Consider the following 16,962-nt stretch of genomic DNA (forward strand, 5'->3'; position numbering starts at 1 on the left):
CAGTTAACCTTTCTTCCACGTGTATTCCAGCTTAACTTGGTGGTGTGCTTGGTAAACCCTGCAGTGGAATGGCATCATACACATGTTAAAATTGACCTAAATGTACTTGAGTGGGGGGAAATAGAAAGGAAAGTAAATTTGATAGTGTAGACTTTTGTCCAGAATTGAGTGTGAGAACACCCACCTGGCACAGTGAGTTGAGTGATTTGGTATTTAAGGAGACATATTTCTGGTATAATAATGGCCCCACAATGGAAGCCAACCACTGAATTTGATGTTCAGTGGGAAAAACCTCAGTATTTGCCACTTCTAGAAGAAAAAAAAATGGCAGTATTGAACTTAGTGAAAAGCAGTGTGTCTCTATATACTCTTTTCTATGGACAATTCATGGGATTTTCAAGGGTCATTAAAACTATTTGTGATTTGTACCTGTAGATGCCAACCTGTCCCATGTGTGTGATGAAATGCCACTGTACTCACTAGGAATGCTAACAAGAGGCCTGTTGGAAGTAATATGTTTTTCTTAGTATATGAAACAATATTACTAGATATAGTTTTACATTAAAACAAAGTAACAAGCTCTTATTTTAATTGCTCAGTCTTATAGTGAGGCGTGCTGTTTATTTGTTTCTTGTTCTTTGTTTTGCGTTTTTTACCCCTAGCAAAGGAGAATGCATTATTCTGTCTGTATTCTGTCCGTCCAAAATCCACATTTATTCTATGTGACATATTACCTCTCTGAACCCTCATTCTTACATTCAGTAGTATTTCCTGATAACAAACTCTACCCATAACAAAATTAGCTTTCATGTATTTTAAGTTACAGAAAACAGTGTATGAGTCTAGTTAGCACATGGCAGACAATTCTCAGTTACCTGCCTTGTGTATTCTCCCTGCCAGCTGACCCAGTGAGCACAAGCTCAGGAAGCCAGGTGTCTGTTTACTTTCTGAACTGAAAGAAAAAGTTGCTAAGTTCATAGATCAATGGGCTTAAGTGAAAAGTCAGCCTGCCTTCCACCCTATCCTCCAGCCACATCCAGCCACCATTCCCTTCCTCAAAGCAACAGTTTTTTCCAGTCTTGTTGTTTTTTGTTTTTTTGAGACAGGGTTATATGCCCAGGCTGGAGTGCAGTGGTATGATCATGGCTCACAGCAGCCTTGGCCTCCCGGGCTTAAGCAGCTCTCCCACCTCAGCCGCTTGGCAGGCGCGCACCACCTCACCCAGCTAATTTTCTAAAAAAAGTTTTTTGTAGAGACAGGGCCTCACAATGTTTCCCAGGCTGGTCTTGAATTTCCAAGCTAAAGCGATCCTCCCGCCTTGTCCTCCCAAAGTGCTAGGATTACAGGTGTGAGTGCCCGCGCCCAGCTTTTCCAGCCTTATGTGTCTTTCAGATGTAGTGTTTGCGTATGCACATAGGGTTGTTTCTACATCTCATCTCAGTTAAGGGGCAGTGTGGTGTGATAACCTTATACTACCATTGGTAGCCTTCTGGACTTCACTTCGGTTTCATTCCCCAAAAACAGATTTGAGATGGGAACTAGGAAGTATGGAAATGGGCCAGACGTGGTGACTTATACCTGTAATCCCAGCACTTTGAGAGACCAAAGCAGGAGGATTACTTGAGGCCAGGAGTTTGAGAGCCTGGGCAATGTAGTGAGACCCCGTCTCTAAAAAAAAAAAAAAATTTTTTTTTTTTTTTGGCTGGCTGCGGTGGCTCACACCTGTAATCCCAGCACTTTGGGAGGCCGAGGCGGGCAGATCACAAAGTGAGGAGATTGAGACCATGCTGGCTAATGCGGTGAAACCCCATCTCTACTGAAAAATACAAAAAATTAGCCAGGCGTGGTGGTGGGCGCCTGTAGTCCCAGCTACTTGGGAGACTGAGGCAGGAGAATGGCGTGAACCCGGGAGGCGGAGCTTGCAGTGAGCCGAGATCGCGCCACTGCACTCCAACCTGGGTGACAGAGCAAGACTCCGTTTCAAAAAAAAAAAAAAATTTTTTAATATCCCAGTATGGTGATGTGTGCCAGTAGTCCAAGCTGCTCCAGAGGCTGAGGCTGGAGGATGGTTTGAGCCCAGGAATTTGACACTTTAGTGAGCTATGGTTGCTCCACTGGAGTGCCAGGCACTCCAGCCTGGGTGATGGAGTGAGACCTCGTGTCTAAAGGGGGAAAAAAAACAGAGGAAGTATGGGGATAAACACAGTAACATGGTGTCATTCAAGGTGAGACCTGCCTCTTTGCTTTTAGCTGCTCACACCCAAATTGATCAAAGACTTTGAACAGTACCAGGGTCATTGGCTTTGCTCGGCCTCAAAGCCAAGTGGTGTTGCTTGTCTTGGTATCAGGGGTGGCCATTAGTCTGGTTCTTGCCGCTTCACTGCATGCTGGGCAACTTGGGTGGCTGTCCACATGTGTGGTTTTAACCCATGTGGACCGATGGGCTTCTGTCTCAGTAGTCTGCTTGCATGGTGTGTTGACTGTTTCTTCTCTCTGTGTAGCTTTGGTGTGAAGCTTATGGACTTCCAGGCCCACCGGCGGGGTGGCACTCTAAATAGAAAGCACATATCCCCTGCTTTCCAGCCGCCACTCCCGCCCACAGATGGCAGCACCGTGGCGCCCGCTGGCCCAGAGCCCCCTCCCCAGAGCTCTAGGGCTGAAAGCAGCTCTGGGGGTGGGACTGTCCCCTCCTCTGCGGGCATACTGGAGCAGGGGCCGAGCCCAGGTGACGGCAGGTAAGGAGGCCGACTTCTGCTGGCAGCGGAGGCTGGACGCCCCAACCTACTTGCAGGTGGTGGCCTTTGGGCACGGCATCCACGGCCCAAAGAACTGCTCCAGCACGGAGTGAACAGATTTGCTTTCACTCCTCTGGTTGGCAAAAGACGGAAAAAAAGACTATGAATGGCTGGCTTCTTTTTATGTTTTCCAAAGAAAGCAACATTGGTTTGCATTCTTTGCCACACTGCTTTGGTGCTGGAAACCGGAAGGCAGTGGGTGTCTCATAGTGTGTTAAGCCTCTGTCACCTGTTTGATGTACACTGTCAGCATTCATGTACTATCTGTTCGTTGTCATCCAGTGTGCTAACCAGGAAGCATTTGAATGTGGCAAGTTAGTTAAATTCTAGTATTCCTGGCATTTATTCACTCGTTCATTGATTGATTCAGTCAGACAGATTTACCGAGTCACTGATATGTGCTGGCCACTGTGCTGGGCTCATGAGGTGACTAAGACTTCACTCCACACCCCCAGATTTCAGTCTTGTAGGGCAGTTGATCCATGAGTCCAAGGTGGAAAATAAGATGGTAGCTTTTCTTTTTTCTTTTCTTTTTTTTTCTGAGACTGCATCTTGCTCTGTTGCCCAGGCTGGAGTGCAAGGGCATGATCATAGCTCACTGCACCCTCCGCCTCGTAGGCCCAAGCAATCCTCCTACCTAAGCCTCCCAAGTAGCTGGGATTACAGGTGCTTGTCACCATGCCCAGCTAATTTTTTAATTTTTTGTAAAGATGGGGTAAACATAGATACCCTTGGTTGCCCAGGCTGATCTCGAACTCCTGGCCTCAAGTCCTGCCTCAGCCTTCGAAAATGGTGGAATTACAGGCGTGAGCCACCATGCCTGGCTGGTAGATATTCTTAAAAGTCTCTTTTAGTTGCTTAACCTTTGGATTAGCCACCTGGAGTGGGCTGCAAATGGATAGCAACTTTTAAGAAAAGGCACCTTGAACTTGAGTTTGTTTTTGTTTTTGTTTTTGTTTTTTTGAGACAGAGTCCCACTCTGTCGCCTAGGCTGGAGTGCAACCATATCTTGGGTCGCTGCAACCTCCCCCTCCTGGGTTCAAGTGATTCTCTTGCCTCAGCCTCCCAAGTAGCTAGGATTACAGGCACACACCACCATGCCCGGCTAATTTTTTTGTATTTTTAGTAGAGACAGAGTTTCACCATGTTGGTCAGGCTGGTCTCAAACTCCTGACCTCAGGTGATCCACCTGCCTCGGCCTCCCAAAATGCTGGGATTACAGGTGTGAGCCACCGTGCCCGGCCAGAACTTGAGATTTTTATGTAATTGACATGAATTCAGTTCTCCACACTGATCCAGGCAGATAACCACCAGAGGCTACTTCAGGTGGCATCCCTTGTAGTTTGGAACTGACCGCTGCTTAGCTCTGCACACGTGTGCCAAAATTTTTGTTGTCGTGTTCTACATTGGCCATCCACAACACACTGAATGATCATATATGAAGTAAAATAAATGTGCACAGAACAAGGACAGGCCGTTTATCCACACGTTTATTTCCCATGCAGAGTGATGAATTTGCCTTGGAAGAACTCCTTTCTCATCGTCCTTGGGATAAGCAAGGGAGAGCCTTGTTGTGTGTGAAGCTGCTCATGAGATAGGACTCTTGTTTCACCATTTAAACTGAATGCTGAATGCTCTGTGCATTCCTGAATTCCATTTTCCTCACCTTGGGAAAGTTTACTTTGGCATTAAAAAAAATTAAGGCTTCAGACTTCACAGGGTTTCCCATGCACGTCATAGGCTCCACGTTAGCTTGTCAATAATTGTGCCCCATGTGTATACTTGTTTTGGTTTAAATTGTTTTGTTTGAAGGGAAAAAGTCTAAGCGAATTCACTTATTTTCTTTTTCTTGTTTTTGTTTTTTATTTTTATTTATTTATTTTTTTGAGACGAAGTCTCACTCTGTTGCCCAGGCTGGAAAGCAGTGGTGCAGTCTCGGCTCACTGTAACCTCCGCCTCCTGGGTTCAAATGATTCTCCTGCCTCAGCCTCCGGAGTAGCTGGAATTATAGGCACGAACCACAATGCCCGGCTAATTTTTGTGTTTTCAGTAGATATGGGGTTTCACTATGTTTGCCAGACTGGTCGCGATCTCCTGACCTCAAGTGATCCACCCACCTTGGCCTCCCAAAGTGCTGGGATTACAGGCGTGAGCTACTGCCCCGGCCTGTTTTTTGTTTTGTTTTGTTTTTTTCAGACAGGGTCTTGCTCTGTCACCCACACTGGAGGGCAGTGGTGTGATCATGGCTCACTACAGCCTTTTAATCTCCCAGGCTCAAGCAATGTTCCCACCTCAGCCTCCCAGCTGGGACTATACTCGTGCACCCCCATGCCCTGCTAATTTTTAAAATTTTTTGTAGTGACAAAGTCTCACTGTGTTCCCCAGACTGGTCTTGAATCCTGGTCTCAAGCAATCCTCCCTCCTCCGCCTGCCAAAGTGCTGGGATTACAGGCATGAGCCACCACGCCCAGCCAATTTACAAATTTTCATTTCCTTGTGACATTCAGTTTGTTTAATCAAGGCTAAATGTATTAAGACAATAATTAGTCTTAACGCAGAAGGACAAATGGAATGTCAGTCATTTTGCTTTTTTTTTTTGAGACAGGATCTTGCTCTGTCCCCTAGGCTGGAGGGCAGTGACATGATCTTGACTCACGGCAACCTCCACCTCCTGGGTTCAAGTGATTCTCCCACCTCAGCCTCCAGAGTAGCTGGGACTACAGGCATGAGCCACCACACCTGGCTAATATTTGCATTTTTAGTAGAGACAGGGTTTCACCATGTTGGCCAGGCTGGTCTCGAACTCCTGACCTCAAGTGATCCACCCGCCTCAGCCTCCCAAAGTGCTGGCATTATAGGCATGAGTCACTGTGCCTGGCCTGCTCTTTGTTTTTTTATACTGTATTCTGTAGGTATTTTAATGTACATTACACTAATGTTATTCACTCTTTGGTGACCTTGACAAAATGGAGCTTTAATGTTTGGTATAAAAAGTTCTGGGCCAGGAAACAGGAAGCGTGAGTTCTGATCTCTATCCTGCTGCTACCAACTCTGGACTTCGAGTAGTCATTTAGCCTCTGAGTTCTCCTTCAGTTCAAGTTATTGATAATAATCAAGCCCTTTATCATTTAGAGTCTTATTTTACCGTGGCTTTTGCTTAGTTTTGTATAGTATATATGTCAGCATCTAAAAGCCCGTTCGTGATTGTAATAGTACTGCCCAATTTAAGTCCAAACACAGTAGAGCTGAAAACTCCGCATTGGTTGCTTTGAAATGATCTCTCTCATGATACTGGAGTGGCAGAGTCCTTGGAGTCCAGTCTGATGCAATGAATCTCATAAAATAAATAGTCCTATAGTCCCAGCTACTCAGGATGCTGAGGCAGGAGGATTGCTTGAGTCTGGAAATTTGAGACCAACCTGGGCAACATAGCAAGATCCCATCTCTTAAAAAAAAATGACACCAAGTATACGTTAGCTCTTTATATGGCACCAAGTAAACACTAGCTTTATAAGCCCAGTGCGAGCTAGTTAGAATTTCAGATCCTTGTCCTTCCTGCCAAAGTGAAAACTCTGCTTGGAATCTTGTGTTTTATGTGCAGTATGTTCAGATTTTCTAGCTGGGATTGTCTGACGTCTAACTGGACTTTTACTCCTCTTAGTCCTCCCAAACCCAAGGACCCTGCGTCTGCAGCTGCGCCAGCACCAGGGAGAAACAACAGTCAGATAGCCTCCGGCCAAAACCAGGCCCAGGCAGCTGCCAGCTCCCACCAGCTCTCCCTGGGCCCACCTCACAGTGCTGCAGGGCCCAGCCCACATACTCTGCGCCGAGGTAAGCAGCCACCCTCCTCCTTGTCCTCAGGGAAGGTTGTGCAGACCTCTGTAAATTAGCGCAAGGATTCAGATGGTGAGGCTTGTGGCCAGATCTTTTCTGTGTCTGTTGTAAAATGGCAAGCAGAAAATTCAGTCATTCAAGAGAGAAGTCATTAAAGAAAAAGGAAAAAATCGAGAACAGAAAAACAGACATTTAGCTTTTCCTTAGGCGTGACAAAGCTTAACAAACAAAAAGTCCATTCTGCAGAAATGCTCCCAGTTTTCCTGGTGTCCCAAGCCCTCACTCTGTCTGGAGACTACCACGGCCTCTGTACTTCTTAGCTTTGTGGGTCTGGGAGCCACTGTTGCCTCAGAATTGGGGTGAGAGCTTTCTAGGTCCTGATTTGTGAACTGCTCCCACCTGTCTCCCCTGCAGTCCTCCAACCAGCAGCCAGGGGAATTGCTTTAAACCTCCAAGCAGATCATGTCATCTGTTGGTTAAACTCTTCAGTGGCTTCCATGCAAACTTCTCACCCTGGATTCTCTGCATGCTGGTGGGGCCTACCTCTGAGCCCAGAGCTTACACTCCCCCCTCTCAACACACTCTGCTGTTGGTTCTTTGAATGATGTAAGCTCATCCCCTCCTTAGCGCTTCCAGAACATACTGTCCCATATCTTCACATGGTTTCTTCTTAACATTCAGGTCTCACCTCAAAAATCACTTCTTCCGGCTGGGTATGGTGGCTCACACCTATAATCCCAGCAGTTTGGGAGGCTGAGGCAGGAAGATCGCTTGAGGCCAGGAGTTGGAGACCAATCTGGTCAATATAGTGAGAGCCCACCTCTACAAAAAATTTTTAAAAAATTAACTGGGTGTGGTGACACACACCTATAGTCCCAGCTACTCAGGAGGCTGAGGCAGGAGGATCTCTTGAGCCCAGGAGGTCGAGCCTGCAGTGAGCTATGATTGCACCACCACACTCCAGCCTGGACAACAGAGTGAGACCCCATCTCTAAAATAAAAAAGAGAGGCCAGGCGCAGTGGCTCACACCAGTAATCCTAGCACTTTGGGAGGCTGGGGTGGGCGGATCGCTTGAGCTAGGAGTTCAAGACCAGCCTGACCAACATGTTGAAACCCCATCTCTACTAAAAAGACAAAAATTAGCCGGGCATGGTGCTGCACGCCTGTGGTCCCAACTAAAGAGGCTGAGGCAGGAGAATCGCTTGGACCTGGGAGGCAGAGGTTGCAGTGAGCCAAAATTGTGCCACTGTACCCCAGCCTGGCCAACAGAGCAAGACTCCATCTCAAAAAAAAAATGGATTAAATTCACTGTGTCTGTCTATGAAAGCATGGTCTTTATAAAGCACTACAGAAATGTTAGTGGCATTTCTACGAATTATAGGCAGGGAGGCAGATTCGGGTCCACTTCTTGGTTGCAGACCCCCACTTTATCCTTCTTAAGGCTGTCTCTCTGGGCCACCGTCATCAGGATCTCAGCTGATCCTTCAGGGAAGTTAGTCTTCTGTACCTAGATTCCAGGTGTGACTCTGGTTTTGGGTTAAGAAGACTCTTTTCCTCACAGCCACATTCGGAGTCTTTCCTGCTTCCCGAAATCACAGCTCTCAGGCTTCTTTGCAGGACCGGTTTGATTCTTTTTGCCTTACCCACCCTCTGCGCCTCTGAGGTGGTCTCAGACAAGGCCTCCCTTTCTCCCAGCCCCCTTCCCTGGACACTCTGCTCCCATGCTCCCGCTCCTCATCCTCTTCACACCCTTAAATGTCAGGAACGAACTTTTATTCAGTGAATTTATAATTATTTTTGCTTAGAACAGAAAACTAGACTTTTTAAAAAAATGCTGATGGCATTCCGGAGTACAGATAATGTAAACTGGTTGGTGGTTTCTGAGTTCCAGGGTTGAAAGTTCCAGACCAGTGTAGCAGAGTACACTTTATTTTTTCTTTCTTTTTTTTATTTCTTTTTTTTTTTCCTTTCTTATGTTTTTTAGAGGCAGGGTCTTATTCTCTCACCCATGCTGGAATGCAGTGGCGTGATAATAGCTCACTGCATCCTTCAGCCACTGGACTCAAGTGATCCTCCCACTTTGGCCCCTCAAAGTGCTGGTACCACAAGCACATGCCACCATGCCTGGCCACTTTGTTTATTTGTTTGTAGAGTCAGGATCTCACTGTGTTGTCCAGGCTGGTCTTGAGTGATATTCCTGCCTCAGCCAGTCAGAGTGCTGGGATTGCAGGCATGAGCCACCAAGACTTTACCCTTTTTAATCCTGAATTCTGGGACCTGTAAACAGGCAGCCAAGGAATAGAGGAAGGAGGATGAGGAAAAAGCATTCAGGGAGTCCACATGTCACGGGCAGGAGTCTCTGTTCTGCCCCTTACTAGCTGTGTGGCCTATTACCAAACACTGGCCCTCTTCAGGCCTCAGTTTTCTTCTCTGTGAAAATGGCGATAACAGAGCTTGCCCTGCAATGAGCTTATGAGACTTGAATGAGATCATTTATATAAATTATAATGTGCATAATTTATATAAAAGGCCTTACTTGGTACTGGTGATATGTGAACAGTGATACATGTTCATTTCTTTCCTTCATTTCCTTCTCTTTTTTCTTGGGGAACCAGTAGGATCTTAGCAGAGTTTGAAAAAGGCTAAAGTCTCTCCTTTCCCCCTCCCCCTCCCAGCCCAAAACCAGAGCCCCAGATCTGTCGTTTTCCCTCCTGCCCTCCTCAGTACCAGGTTCCCATCCCTGATCTCAGCTGGTATAGGGAGGAGAGTGATGTGATTCAGTTCTCTTTAGAGAAATAATTCTAAGGCAGCTCTTCCATATTTATTCATGCTTTTGTCCAGGACATGTCTGTTAACTCAAATGGTTCTGGAATTGGTAGAAGTTCTGTTATTAAGACTGGTCAAACCAATCAAGCTCTCAAGGAGAAGGTGGCGTGGGGTCAGGGGTCATGTTATGTCGGGTGAACCAGTCCTGCTTGGTGGTCCCTCCTGGCTGTTCTTGCCTCTTTCTGTGTCTTCCCATGGGGACCTAAGGAGGAGGCTGCTCAGCGGGCTGAGGGCAGCACTTCTGTGTTATTCGGGTGGCCTCTGTTAACAGTTTCCTTCTTGTTGAATTTTCAAAACGATAGACCTTTAAAGACCTTTCAAACGTGCAGAATGTACTTAATTTTTAAAATAAACTTGTTAGTTTGGAGTAATTTTGAATAGAAAAGTTGCGAAGATAATGCTGAGAGTTCCTGTATGCCCCTTACTCAGTTTCCCCTGTTGTTAATGTGTTACATGACCATGGTACTTTTACCCCAGCTCAGAAATCAACATGGGGCCAGTCCCCTCACCCCGCCCCCACTTTTTTTTTTTTTTTTTTTTAATGGTCTCGCTCTGTTGCCCAGGCTGGAGTTCAGTGGTATGATTACAGCTCACTGCAGCCTTGGACTTCCCGGGCTCACGTCATCCTCCCACCTCAGCCTCATGAGTAGCTGGGATTACAGGCGCACACCACCGCTCCCAGCTAATTTTTTTATTTTTTGTAGAGATGGAGTTTTGCCGCGTTGCCCAGGCTGGCCTTGAACTCCTGCGCTAAAGTGATCTGCCTGCTTTGGCCTCCCACAGTGCTGAGATTACAGGCGTGAGCCACTGCACCTTGCGCTTCATTACCATTAACTAGACTCCACATTTTATTCAGATTTCCCTAGTTTTTCCACTCATGTCCATTTTCTGTCCCAGGATCTCATCCAGGAGCCCACATTGCATGTAGTCATCGTATCTTCTTTTTTCTTTTTTGAGACGGAGTCTCGCTCTGTCGCCGGGGCTGGAGTGCAGTGGCCGGATCTCAGCTCATTGCAAGCTCCGCCTCCCGGGTTCACGCCATTCTCCTGCCTCAGCCTCCCGAGTAGCTGGGACTACAGGCGCCCGCCACCTCACCCGGCTAGTTTTTTGTATTTTTTAGTAGAGACGGGGTTTCACCATGTTAGCCAGGATAGTCTCGATCTCCTGACCTCGTGATCCGCCCGTCTCGGCCTCCCAAATCGTATCTTCTTAGTCTCCTTCGGTCTGTGACACGTTCTCCATCTTTCTGTGCTTTTCTATGGCCTTGACGGTTTTGGAGAGTACTGGTCAGGCCTTTTGAAGAAAGGCCCTCAATTTGTGTTTGTCAGATGTTCTTCTGATGGTTAGACTAGGGTTATGGGTTTTGGGGAGGAAGACACAGTGTGGTGCCCGCCTGACCACCTCTCATCAGAGGCACATGATGCTGTGGTTTATTACTGGCGGGGTTAAATTTGGGCTCCTGGCCAGGGCGGTGGTGGTTGCTGCCTCACTGTTCCTACTGAAAGGTGTTTTTTCTCTCTTTGTGCAGCCGTTAAGAAACCCGCTCCAGCACCCCCGAAACCAGGCAACCCACCTCCTGGCCACCCCGGGGGCCAGAGTTCTTCAGGAACATCTCAGCATCCACCCAGTCTGTCACCAAAGCCACCCACCCGAAGCCCCTCTCCTCCCACTCAGCACGCGGGCCAGCCTCCAGGCCAGCCCTCCGCCCCCTCCCAGCTCTCAGCACCCCGGAGGTACTCCAGCAGCCTGTCTCCAATCCAAGCTCCCAATCACCCGCCGCCACAGCCCCCTACGCAGGTCACGCCGCTGATGCACACCAAGCCCAATAGCCAGGGCCCTCCCAACCCCGTGACATTGCCCAGTGAGCATGGACTTGAGCAGCCATCTCACACCCCTCCCCAAACTCCAACGCCCCCCAGTACTCCGCCCCTAGGAAAACAGAACCCCAGCCTGCCAGCTCCTCAGACCCTGGTGGGGGGTAACCTTGAGACTGCACAGCCACATGCTGGAACCTTACCAAGACCGAGACCAGTACCAAAGCCAAGGAACCGGCCCAGCGTGCCCCCACCCCCCCATCCTCCTGGTGTCCACTCAGCTGGGGACAGCAGCCTCACCAACGCAGCACCGACAGCTTCCAAGATAGTGACGGGTAAGTAGGACATCAATGCCCGTATTTCCCTGTCTGCTCTACATTGCTTTTGTACTACTCCATTTTATTTAAGCTTTGATTTATACCAGGCATCAGCAAACTGCACCTGCAAGCCAAACCTGTCCTGCAGCCAGTTTTTGTCATTAAAGTTTTATTGGAACACAGCTACAGCCATTTGTTAACATATTGTCTGTGCCTGCATTGGTGCTAAAACAGCGGAGTTGGATCGTCGTGACCAGAGATCATATGGCCCACAAAGTTGGAAACATTTACTACCTGGTCCTTTAAGTTTGCCAACCCCTGACTTACAGTTGCTTGTGTGTTTAAGACCTATGTACGTTTACATTTTTCTAAACATAATGACTTTTAATCCAGGTGGAAGGTATTTTACAACACGAGCATGAACTTTATTTCTTAGTGAATTCCTCATTAAAATGCTTAAACAGTACTTCTAAGTACTTCTAAGAGTAAAAATGTTCATATTAAGTACAGAATTTCAGGTATAACTTTAAAAAACATGATTTATGCCAAATTGAATGCTCCAAAAGGGAGATCTCAGGGTACAGTCATATCAGAGTGCTGGCCTCTAATGGCTTGGAAGGGAAGAATGAAGAGTTTCCTATAGACCCAGTGGGAACCTGTTTTGAAGTGGTGGTGATTGTACAGGTTTTAGTGGACTACCTAATCGCATATTTTTAATAGTCTAGAACATAACCATTTTATTTAAGATTTCAAAAATATATCCATCCCAAATGCTCTAATTTATTATTAAATTTAAGGATGGATATGGGGTTTTCTACTGTGTTTTAAAAAATGGTAATTAGGGACCTCAAATAATTTCTTACAGCAGCCCAGTTTAAATTGTTCTAAGTGGAGGCACTTTTGGAAAAGAAGCTGTTAATCCATTAATCCATTAATCCAAAGGGTGATGGTTAACTGATTCTAACAATATATTTTAATAACTTTTTTCAGGAATTTAATACATAATTTGCACATGTTATAAATGGTTAATAACTTTTTTTCTGATGACATCAGAGCTTTTATTTTGAAAACAACACAGCCACGTTGGTTTGTTTGTTTGTTTCCCAATAGATGCCCTTCCTCGTGCCCGCACAGGTGGGGAAGGTGTCCAGGACTAAGGTCTGTAACGGCCTGAGCAACTTGCCCCACAGCTCCACATGCTCCTGCGTAGCCATGTTTTGCATATGTGCTTTTGACTGTGTACTCAGGAGCAACCTTTAGACCCTGTGCCCTGACAGCCAATGAGCCATCCTTTCTGTAGCATATAGACTTTTCTTATTTTTATCAGAAGCACTTTGAGCTGCAGTGCTTCATATTCAAGGAGTAGATGTCAGTAGATCAAGAGCCTGATTTTAAGCTGCTCTTGAAGAGTATCTTCTTTCTTAGGGGCCAGGCACAGTGGCTGGTGCCTGTAGTCCCAGTACTTTGAGTGGCTGAGGCAGGAGGATGGCTTGAGCCCAGGAGTTCGAGACTGCAGTGGTAGTGATTGTGTCACTGCTCGCTGCATTCCAGTCTGCATGACAGAGTGAGACCCTGTCTCTTAAAAAAAAAAAAAAAAAAAAAAAGTAATATCTTTTGTCTTTTTGGTGAGCCTCTTACCAGCAGTCTACTCTTCCCAGTGTGACTTACCTGTCACTGATGGGCTCACCAACATCCAACCAAAGGGGACCCGGGCGCCGTCAGCACGGGAGGAGATTGTGTCCTTTGTGTCTTGAGCTTTAATTTTAAATTTTTGTATCTTAAGTGCAAGTTAACTGCATGGAGCTTCTTAATTTGATATTTTAAATTCTCAAGGCCAAAAAATTAAAAAAATCTTCCCCCAAATACCCTACACAGAATTCTTTTAAATTCCTTTGCATTCTAGCATGCTTCCATTTTGCTTTATTAAACCATACGAACTTTTTAAAAGGCACTGTGAGCTCATCTAAGTCTGCCGCTGGGTCTACATGTGGACAGCGTAAGGCCCTCATTATGTGTACAGCTGCTTTAATCAGCTGACCTGAGCCTTACGCCTACTGTGGGGCCCTTAGCCGGAGTGCTCACAGTTTAGGTCTGAGTAAGACTTTCTGTAGGAACCAGAAGTGGAAAACCAGAGCGTAGCCTTCAAAACAGGGAGGAGGCCCAGGCACGATTCCACAATTTCATGCTTGTGACACACCAAAATGTAATTCTCAGATATTTCCTTCTTTTTAAATGAAAGATTCCAAACCAGAATTATGCCTATTCTTTAATACCATTGTTACCTGGGGTATATTTATTCCATAAGTTTACTTTATTGATCTGCTATAACATTGTAATATACTGCTGTAATTATTAGATAAGTGAAATTTTACATTGAAAGTATGTTTCCCTAAGATATTAGCTATTTAAAAACCAATCTATGCTATGAATTCTCCTAACTCAAGAAATTCCAGGTCACCACACGGTGACCACCACGGTAATCTTTATATTACCGAATTAACCTGTACTATCTTAAAATCCCCTGGCCTGCCATTGAAAGTACACAGAAGGCCAACATTTAGAATTTTTGAATCTGCTAGTGTTGATCATACTGCTATTAACCATTCTTGGCTATAGCCATTAGGTTTTTCAAGGAGGAAAAAAATATAACTTCCTTGGACAGGATGGTCCTTCATTATGACATAATGTTTTCACTTAGAAAACTTTAGATGGACAAATTCCTGAAAACAGATTATTCCTTTAGAATTGGATTAAGTTAGAGTTTTAAAGAGTTGGGTTAAGGCTAATGGGATTAATATAAACTCTTGGGGGAGATTATTGTTGCCAAGCAGGTTTGGCAGCCGACTTCTCACAGCTCAGCACCAGCACTGGAGGATGCCGGGATTCTGGCGTCATTTTGAGTCTCCTGTTAATTGTGACTGTAGAGAGCAGTAAGAGTTTTAATTCCCATGGAAAAGAGTTTACATCTTGCTACTTTTGAAGTAATAGATTTTAGCAAAGAGTATTCTAATTTAAACGTTTTATTAAATAATTTAGATGTATGACCTGCCATATTCAGTAAGAACTGAGATTGGAATATTTAATGGTAAGGAAAAGGCACCTGATTGGCCAATGCATTTTTGCTACTTGATGATCATATTTGTGCACTCACGCCTGTTACTAACCAGCCACCCTAACCCTGCCTGCTTGCGTCCCTACTAATAGTGCATGCACTGAAGGCCTGGCTTTGTTGATGCTTGCTGCAATCATTTGGAATACTAAGTGTGTGCCCAGATGTGGAACAGGTGGTCACAGGGCTGGCCTTGTTACTTCTTTAATTTCCATTCTTTTCCATATTAGGCAAACTTGAGGTATAGTAGAAAGAACACACATCATGGAGTCGGACCTGACTGAGTTAGAATTTCAGCTCTTGGTATAACATAGGCCAGGCACAACCTGGCTATCTGTAAAGTGGTGACATCTGTCTAAATTGTTAGAAAGTCCAAGGTTATTTTGATAGCCAGTTACAGTTCTTAATATACAGTGGATCTAAATGAAGGCTAGCTATTTATCTTTTTTTTTTTTTTTTTTTTTGAGATGGAGTCTCGCTCTGTCGCCCAGGCTGGTGTGCAATGGCGCGATCTTGGCTCACTACAAGCTCCGCCTCCCAGGTTAAAGCGCTTCTCCTGCCTCAGCCTCCTGAGTACCTGGGATTATAGGTTCCTGCCACCTCATCTGGCTATTTTTTTATTTTTAGTAGAGATGGGGCTTCACCATGTTGGCCAGGCTGGTCTCAAACTCCTGACCTTAGGTGATCCACTACCTCAACCTCCCAAAGTGCTGGGATTATAGGCATGAGCCACTGTGCCTGGCCTGCTATTTATCATTTTTGTCTAGAAGAAACTAGTTTTAATCAGATTTCTATGTTAGATTCACATGTCAGGATTTTAAAAACTCAAACGTCCGCATCTAGCCTACTAGGACCCAAACAGAGGAGACCGGGGATGGGACCCAGGTATCCATATTTTGATTCTGATGCACCAGTTGTTTTTTTGAATCTTAGTTCTTTCATGGGTTAAAAAGACAATGCTCTGCAGAAGGAGTTAACAAGTACATTCGTATAATTTAGTGAGCCTGAGACTGTGAGGCATTAGTCCACTGTACCACAGATAGACCAAATGACTCACATAGTAGCCATAAGCCTAGACACTTTGCTGGCTAATTTCATAGTGTTTGCTTTTTAAACTCTCACCCTTCTTATGTCATGGAAGTAATGCCTTTTTAAAAATAAGCATGAGCCAGGGCATGGTGGCTCATGTCTGTAATCCCATCACTTTGGGAGGAGGTGGGTGGATCACTTGAGGTCAGGAGTTCAAGACCAGCCTGGCCAACATGGAGAAACCCTGTCTCTACTGAAAATATAAAAAGTTAGCTGGGCGTTGTGGTAGGTGCCTGTAATCCTAGCTACTTGGGAGGCCAAGGCAGGAGAACTGCTTGAACCTGGGAGGTGGAGGTTGCAGTGAGCTGAAATCGCACCACTGCACTCCAGCCTGGGTGACAGAGTGAGACTCTGTCTCAGATAAATAAAAATAAGCATGGATATTAAAACTCTTGAGAAATGGAAATAATAAGAAATCAACCGTAGCTATACAATTGAAAAAGTCTGCCATTGATATTCTACTTCTTTTTATTATTATTATTATTTTTGATACAGAGTCTCCCTCTGTTCCCTGGGCTGTAGTGCAGTGGTGCAATCTCGTCTCACTGCAAGCTCCGCCTCCCAGGTTCACACCATTCTCCTGCCTCAGCCTCCCGAGTAGTTGGGACTACTGGCACCCGCCACCACGCCCAGCTAATTTTTTGTATTTTTAGTAGAGACAGGGTTTCACCATGTTAGCCAAGATGGTCTCCATCTCCTGACCTCATGATCTGCCCACCTCGGCCTCCCAAAGTGCTGGCATTACAGGTGTGAGCCACTGCGCCTGCCCCTTTTTTCTTTTAGTTTTTCTAAAAAGGAGGTACATGAGCATAATTATTTGACATAGATTTGAATCATTTTATTTTACTTTACATCATATGCTCGTTCTCATATGATAATATAATTTTTAGAACCATGGTTTTTTTGTTTGTTTTTTGTTTTGAGACGGAGTCTTGCTCTGTCACCCAGGCTGGAGTGCGGTGGCTCGAACTCAGCTCACTGCAAGCTCCGCCTCCCAGGTACACGCCAGTCTCCTGTCTCAGCCTCCTGAGTAACTGGGACTACAGGTGCCCGCCACAACGCCCGGCTAATTTTTGTATTTTTAATAGAGACGGGGTTTCACCATGTTAGCCAGGATGGTCTCGATCTCTTGACCTCATGATCCGCCCACCTCAGCCTTCCAAAGTGCTGGGATTAC

The 16,962-nt window shown here is 45.7% G+C and overlaps 1 protein-coding gene across 7 annotated transcripts in view; it reads left to right on the plus strand.

The window, feature by feature from the left end:
* The window catches only part of ARHGAP17 (Rho GTPase activating protein 17), a 98,554-nt gene that overhangs the window by 75,424 nt on the left and 6,168 nt on the right, over window positions 1–16,962 (plus strand). For 3 of the 7 annotated variants that reach the window (XM_033217711.1, XM_033217714.1, XM_033217715.1), the window contains 3 exons: window positions 2,502–2,735; window positions 6,457–6,626; window positions 10,985–11,605. In XM_033217711.1, the coding sequence (XP_033073602.1) occupies window positions 2,502–2,735; window positions 6,457–6,626; window positions 10,985–11,605 (1,025 nt within the window). Of the gene's footprint in view, window positions 1–2,501; window positions 2,736–6,456; window positions 6,627–10,984; window positions 11,606–12,697; window positions 12,746–14,623; window positions 14,673–16,962 lie in introns of all 7 variants that reach the window. The other 4 variants (XR_004438827.1, XM_033217712.1, XM_033217713.1 and 1 more) reach the window with 4 other exon arrangements.

Source organism: Trachypithecus francoisi, unplaced genomic scaffold (genome assembly GCF_009764315.1).
Source record: "Trachypithecus francoisi isolate TF-2019V2 unplaced genomic scaffold, Tfra_2.0 Lachesis_group10, whole genome shotgun sequence".
Lineage (NCBI taxonomy): Eukaryota > Metazoa > Chordata > Mammalia > Primates > Cercopithecidae > Trachypithecus > Trachypithecus francoisi.